A 7,688-nucleotide genomic window follows, 5' to 3' on the forward strand; every position below is an offset into this window, starting at 1 on the left:
ATGACATTCATATTAATCCATTACATTAAGCCTAAATTAGTACATCACATTTATGTCTTATTCATCTTATTCTAGTATTTTATCACCATTTAAAATAATTGGAAAACCCGGAGAATGCAGCTGTAGAATGTTGCTGCACTGCTTGTATTTGTGATATGCTGACTGCTTGAACACCTCATTCACCGCAGCGGAAAATGTGTTTGTTTGTTATGTTTGTTTGTTTGAACTGAGTGCAAAAACGTCATTATTTATAATGATGGAATGCTAATCGAGATCTGTATTTTCCTATGATTGTTTCTGTGCTTTTGTTAAATGGCTTCACAACTTAAATTTAAGTTCTGCTTATAGATTATGGTCGAACTGCCCTAAAATATTTAATAAAGCTGATCCTTTGGGAACTTCATAATACACAATATTTATGCTATTTTTTAGCTCAAGCAACCAAGCAACCAATATCAACGTTGGGTGCCTTTCCATAACACGTAGGCTAAATCAACTTAATTAGGTTTTCCCTTGGGTCGTGTGACATAGTGAATGTTTGAAACCAATCAGCGCGCGCGCTCGTGGAGCGTAGTGAGTCGGATACTCTCTGGACTTGTGTGTTCGCAGTTCCCAAAGACGCACGGAGGTTTTGTCGCGATATAAGAAAGTTTACTCGTTTACCTTCTCGTTTCGTTTTAATAACACCTGGAAATACTGTTTTTCGTTGTGGAATACGCTATTCTTCGATTCGCTTCCTGGTTACTGATAATTTGGGATGGATCCGGTTTAAGATTTCGCATGTGTTCGCCTGTGAACATTCAATGCAGACCTCCTTAGTCCGTCGGTTTTATGGACTTCAATTTTAATAATGTCTATGAGTTTTATGTCTGATAGTTTAAATACTTCAGATCCGTCCAAATCAGCATTTTTAGAGTTTGGCCAAGGACTTCCTACAAACCAACAGCAGTTGTCCGGACTCACTCACAACATCTACCCTGTACATGGATTGCACTCAAGCGGACACCCGCAGCATGATGGTGCCTACCCTACTGCTGCCTCCCATTATGGCCGGTCGCTCGGTTACGCCTATCCCGGCCCGGTGAGCGCTCATGCCCCGACCGCCTACGTGCCCTACCAACATAGCAACTACAACAGTGCTTTGGGGCACGCCAGAGCCGAGGAGCCGGGTGAGTACACCTGATATTAAACTGTTCGCCTGCTAAACTCCCGTGGACTACCCGTGAGCTAAAACATGATCGCTTATGCAGTTCAATCTGTTATTGTCATTCGGTTCTACAGTCAATAAAAGTATAAAACCTAAGCCATAAATTATAGCACATTTTCATTTTGCTTGTGATGTGTGATTTATTTCAGTGTTAGGATGCGTTATGTATTTGCGAATACGAAAACAGTTTTAAATTATGAATTATTTTTATTCATTTAATTTTATTTTGGTTGCATTTGATTAGAATCAGTTTGTAACTCTGTTACACAAAAAGTTACACACAATTTTTATGGTTACTTTTTGCTTATCAAACAGATTCATTATTTCACTGCTGCAGACGTACTAATCATCAACACCTCATTATTAACATAGGTGATATCGTGGGTTATATCAAGCAGCCGCATCTCTTTGTGTTAATGTAGGCCTTTAACGCGCTTTCTTCTGTTTCCTGTCCGTCTCCGTTTAAACAGGTCAGGTAGTAGCATATGAAGAGTGTTAATGTCATAGGTTAATACCAGGCTGACGAACCTGAATGAATGACGAGAACATTTAGATTTTTGTACTCGTGATTTTTTCGTATTCTTAACGTTACCTCTCTTCGCGATCGACAGACTTCTTCGTACTTTTGCACTTCGTTGAGGTGAATAATTAGGACAGGGATATTTAAAAGTTTCTCTTTAAAAACATACGTCTTTAAGAACAGTCATATTCAAGATACCAGTGGTTTACTGCTAATTCTGTGCAACGAGAAATTATTCTAATTGTGCTATTTAAAAATACAATTGTTTAAATGCAAAGATCACCGTGAAGGCCTACTCTTTAAAGTTAAAAAGCTTGTAAAAAGTCACTTGTCAAATACACAATGTGTTTTATCCTGATGTTTTCCTTAATATACATTTACTCAATGCATTATGTTAAGTCTTTTATGACATATTTATCAAATATCTGTTTACAATGGAATACTGTTTCAATTATTCATTAGATTAATTTAATTATATATAGAGTTAATACTTGTGTCTTAATTCTTACTTGAAAAAATGTCAGCCTATTAACGAAGTCGCAGTCATTAAAGAATCGCAGTAACTTCATAATTTTTTTAATTTGTTTGTTGGTATTATTATTATTATTTTTTGATTGGTGGTCAAGCCTAATCGATTTGATATCCCATATATTATCAGGAAGTTAACATGTTACTGGTGTCATTTGTTGTCTCTGATAAGAGCACGAGAAGCCAACGGTGATTGAAAACGGGGAGATTCGCCTTAATGGTAAAGGGAAGAAGATCCGCAAACCGCGAACCATCTACTCCAGTCTGCAGCTGCAAGCGCTCCACCAGAGGTTCCAGCAGACCCAGTACCTCGCGCTTCCGGAGCGAGCCGACCTGGCTGCCAAACTGGGACTCACGCAAACACAGGTAATCTACAGCGAGAACCCGGGCGCCTACTACACACTGGGTAGATTTTTCTATATACTATTTTGTTGCTCAGATTTCGGCCTGATTTGCGACGCATGTACAAAACTGGTATTGTCTTGACACTGATCAAAGTTTGTGTTTAGTGCAAAGGTGTTTAAATACAACCCTTTGAACGCAACTATTTTTACATAATAAAGATTATGGATTTTGGATGTGAGATTTAATGGTGATGATTCATTTGTTGAGAGTAACTTAATTAATAATGCAGATTAATATGCAGATTAATATGCATTATGATAGGCTTCATAATGTACAACCCAGCGTCCCAGATCACATGTGACCCATACCCTGCATTATATATGACTCATCAAAGGGTTTAACTCTGGCCATGTTGGTTTACTAACATACCAGGAACATAAACAAAAAGAGTTTGAGATTGTGGCTCTGACTCAACCTAGGCACAGTTTTGACTCAACATAGGGACTGTTTGTTTGATTTCATGCAATCTTAATGTTAAAAGAGAATTCTGCCTCAAGAACATTTTGCATTGCATACCTCTATTTTCTCATTACCAATTGTCTCTGGCATTCCTCATTAAGGTAAAAAAAAAAACAGTTCTGGAGTTACCATTTCCTCAGTGCTCAAGCAATGATCCGAAGGACTTTCCTCTTGATTGCTTAAGCCTCGAACCTAAGAGCCCTTATCCAAGTACTTACCAGGCACATAGACGTGGCTTTAACAAATCTATCATGACAGTGAGATAAGATTAATGTTCTCGATGCACAGTTTCAGGGTGCCTTGCTGTGTCTGACCAAACTCTTTCTAAGTAAATCATTCCTTTCTTGAACAATGCTGGGGCCCTTTTAAAGACGTTTACTAGTTTGCATTGTTTGTTTATTTGCATGTGTGTGATTACTGCATGTTCATACGATGTTGGTTGCTTGATTGTTTTCAGCATTCAGCTCCTCTGTTTCATGAACTAATGAATGAACGAAAGTGTCCCCATCCTGCTTGGATAAATATCTCTCTTATTCGTGATTGATGTGATGCAAATAGATTTGTTTTTATAACTCGCGTTACTGCCAGTTTCGTATATCCTTATATACACACTGGATTTACATGCCCAGTTTATTGAATATTCTGCCTCACATGGTTTTACACCACATTGAATGCAACATGAATACAGACTAAACAAGCAGGCTTGCATGTGCATATTTTCACTCATTTAATAATGTATGATACACATTCACATTTTTAATGTATTCATTTTGCCATTTTTTGTTGATTTTTCATTTTTCTATCTGCCTTTGAGTTTGTTTCAATATCTCTCTCTCTCTCTCTCTCTCTCTCTCTCTCTCTCTCTCTCTCTCTCTCTCTCTCTCTCTCTCTCTCTCTCTTTCTCATTCTCTCTCTCTGTCAGGTCTCTCAGTTTTTGCTCTCGTGAACTCCATCACACACCCAGGCCTTGGCCATTGTGGGTGTGACACGTTTTCTTTATGCCATGGAGAATGTGTTAAGCCTGTTCCTCAGCTGTCTTCTTGTCTTGATTAGGCCTTGATCTTCAGCAGGTCACACCATTGTCTGCCTGTTAGCTGTTCAGAAAAGTGGGCATTTTCACACATCCTGTATCTGTGGTAGGCTCTATTGATTACTAATGCAATGGAATAGGCAGGCAATTTAACTGATAGTCAAAGGCTTGACACAAACATAAAAGCCATTTAAGTCAGCCATTTTCCATTGGATCAGTAAGCAGTACTGAAGGAATATAAAGGCGTAGCAGGAGTAAATGTTTGGCCCTCCTAAGCCCCTTCAAGATATATAACTTAGTCTGGATTCAATCACTTCACCATAAAAACTATTTGGCCAACCAGTCTTTAGAAATAAAAAGAAAATCATTTTAATGCATGTTTATTAATGCCAGGCCAATAACAATTTCAAAAACCATTGTAAAATTTTTGCTTGTCTGAGGTTATGGAAAAAGTTAGGTGGGCATTCTCAGTCCACCGTGTGTGTGTGAGTGGACTGGGGGGTTGTTCTCTCACTCTGCCTGGTAATCAAGCCCCCCACATAATATTTTGAAAACCAGGCTCTTTGGGGTGGGTGTTCAACCACAAAGGTGTGAATTTCAAATTGAAAACAGAGGTCAAGAACAGTGAATCCTCCCACCCATGCGCGCGCACTCACACACACACACACACACACACACACACACACACACAGACTTTATAAATGTGTAAATGTGTCTCGTTGTAAGTGAGTTAGTGCATAAAACTGCAGAATTTTATGTGCTGACTTTTATACTTTTTAGGTAATGCACATACGCAATATCCTAACTGCATCTAACAAATATTGCATTTCATTGGTCTGATCCTTGCAGCATATTGTATTTTGTTACTCCACATTAAGTTCATATGAAAATGACTCCCTGGCTGTGAATCAATGGAAAAAAAAGCAATTAAGCATAGACCTGTCTCACACGTTAATGTGTTTTTCTCCAAGAGAATGCTTTCTGTGAATTATTTCGTTAACAGTATTTTAGGTTAAAGATTATTGTCAGACCCATCATCGCAGCTCTCATAAAAACTGCAGAGCGGAACAGAGAGAGCATGTGTGTAACGAATCGCAGAAGTGTCTAACTCATTTCCAATAAGACGCGACAAACCCAGCTGCTCGGCAAGACTTCGTTTATGATTTCTAAGTTCATTATCGTTGTATTGAAAATGAGTTTTTTGGTCTTTCTTTTCGAAGACTGTAATTGTTTGATAGTTCAATTTTGAGTTGACATTTTTGTGATAAATTGTAGGCTGTTCCTGACCGACGTCGTAAAGACATCGTTCTTTGAGTTTTGTTTTTTATTGTAGTTTATTGCTTCGAGCTAATAAAACGCTATTTCCTCTTTCTCTTTGAAGGTTAAAATATGGTTTCAAAATAAGCGCTCAAAATATAAGAAGATTATGAAGCATGGGTCCAGTGGACCCGAAGGAGAACTTCCCACCACATCCACGGCCTCCCCTTGTTCCCCTGGGCTTCCGCCACTCTGGGAGGTGTCGATGGCAAACAAAGGAGCCCCAATGCACCCGAGTGGCTACATGAACAGTTTTGGACAGTGGTACCCCTCGCACCATCAGGATTCTTTGCCCAGACCTCACATGATGTGATGGATATGAAACTGACATATCGACAGACCGCGTTCCTTCCAGTCACGTTAAGTTTAAGAATTCTACATTTGCCGCTTGAATACCTGTGAGAACTTTTTATTAAAATGTAAATATGTTTGTGTGTTTAAACGGGTTGTGGTTTTATTCTTTCTGCAACTAATATTTGTTGCTTCTTGATATTAAGAGACATCAAAGGGTTTCCATTTATTTTTCACCCTCCTCAAGATTTGATTTGAATAAAACGATTCATGAAAGGATGCCAGCCGCTGTCATGTAATTAAGAATAGCCTAATTACAGCCTAATAATTACTAGCGGAAATAATACAAGTGTAATAATATAAATAGATATAAAATGTTATAAATAATAATCATTTTTAATTTGTTTTATCGTATTTATAGTTACGTCATGCAAGTTTAAGCGGAAGGCAAATCTTATCCTACTCCAGATAAATTTTTTAATCGGTCACGTAAAGTTTATTCGAGGTTCGGTCTGATAAAAGAAACTTCGGTAAGGTGTTAGGGTTTGTTTGTTTGTACATTTTGGTGCATTTCTGTTTGTTCGTTGGATCAGAGTAGGTTTTTGTAATGTGCTGAGTCCTTTCCTTAAGTCATTTATGAGAGTTATATCTAGAGCCAGTCAATCCGACCCAGATTGCCTCAAATATGTGTGTGCTGTCATTTATTTTGAATATAACGGCACAAAACGTTTTTCCATATCTCCGACCCAATTATTACTCCTCAAAAATGTAAAGACACTGTCTTTTTATATTACTTTAATTAAAATCAGTACATATACCTAAATATCGATTTCAATGTTGGTCTGGGTACCTTCTTACTTAAGTTGGCTACATTGAAAAAAGGCTATTAGGCATTGAATAAATCCGCTAGTATACCTGCTTATTTAACTGTCTAAAATAATTTCTGTTTCCCAAAACATGTTTCGTGCGTTTGCAAAGAACACCGTGGCCAATCGGGGAAATCAGGCCATGACAAACTTGGGACACTGTGAGTTTATCACGTGTCATTTCAGCGACTATGAACATATAAGAAATAGATTAATCAACATCTGGAGCGATTGCATTTCCATTATTTTTAAAATAGAATATTTCCTGAATTCGATATTAAAGAAAATATCCATTCATGACTACATTCAGTATTCGTTTAGTAGAAACATCAATTAAAACGAGTAAATATTCTTGAACGTTTTTCTCTTTTCGACATTAAGGAATTGTTGCGAAGTGATGATATCCGTGTTCTTCCCTGTTTAGACGATTCACTCTGTGGTTATAATTTGAAAATGGTTACAGTATCAGCTATAAATTGCAGCATGATTAACACGAACATGTACGGATTTGTACATTGTAGTGTTTAAACTGTTTAAACTCAAAGTATACGTAATTTGTATTGCCCATCTTGGGAACCGATGTAAATTCAGAGCTGTTCAAATTTCGTCGCGGGCAACCATGATTGATTGGTTACTTTGCCTTAGAACAAGGAAAGCGCTAACATGTTTTCTCATATAGGCTGCACTACAGTTATTTTTGAAAGTCTTTTTTAAAGAAAGATATTCATATTCAGTGATGCATTATTGGCATACTAAAAATTTCATTATTAATTCTCAACTAATTCAGCCATGGTAATAATAGCCACCTGGTGGGAGGAGGGGTCCACTTGACCTGACTTTGACCCGGCTCAGTCAGCGACGTCTATTTCTCTTGTCTAAACAAGCACATTACAAAGACCTTCTGTCGGTGTGTCCACCGCTACGCTAATGTACTGATCTTATGTCCTCATTATTCACATATAATTTTCACAGAGGGATATAAGCTAAATTAGTCAGAGAATTTTTATTTCAGGGAGAGTTATTGCTAATTAATTTGACAAATGCAATTGATTTGATAAATGCATT

The 7,688-nt window shown here is 37.6% G+C and overlaps 1 protein-coding gene across 1 annotated transcript; it reads left to right on the forward strand.

Annotated features, from left to right (window-relative positions):
• Positions 1 to 561: 561 nt before the first annotated feature.
• dlx4b (distal-less homeobox 4b) lies at positions 562 to 6,592 on the forward strand. The gene is made up of 3 exons (XM_077000661.1): positions 562 to 1,169; positions 2,428 to 2,621; positions 5,531 to 6,592. The coding sequence occupies exons 1-3, from the start codon at positions 851 to 853 to the stop codon at positions 5,777 to 5,779; spliced, it is 762 nt and encodes a 253-aa protein (XP_076856776.1). The 5' UTR covers positions 562 to 850; the 3' UTR covers positions 5,780 to 6,592.
• Positions 6,593 to 7,688: the final 1,096 nt, after the last annotated feature.

Source organism: Brachyhypopomus gauderio, chromosome 3 (genome assembly GCF_052324685.1).
Source record: "Brachyhypopomus gauderio isolate BG-103 chromosome 3, BGAUD_0.2, whole genome shotgun sequence".
Classification (NCBI taxonomy): Eukaryota; Metazoa; Chordata; class Actinopteri; order Gymnotiformes; family Hypopomidae; genus Brachyhypopomus; species Brachyhypopomus gauderio.

What these genes read in the sequence shown, in the direction of transcription:
- dlx4b (XM_077000661.1), top strand. Translation starts at nt 851, where the DNA reads ATGTCTATGAGTTTTATGTCTGATAGTTTAAATACTTCAGATCCGTCC. An exon ending in CGCCAGAGCCGAGGAGCCGG is followed by an intron (nt 1,170 to 2,427) that starts GTGAGTACACCT and finishes GTCTCTGATAAG; the next exon opens with AGCACGAGAAGCCAACGGTG. An exon ending in TGGGACTCACGCAAACACAG is followed by an intron (nt 2,622 to 5,530) that starts GTAATCTACAGC and finishes TTCTCTTTGAAG; the next exon opens with GTTAAAATATGGTTTCAAAA.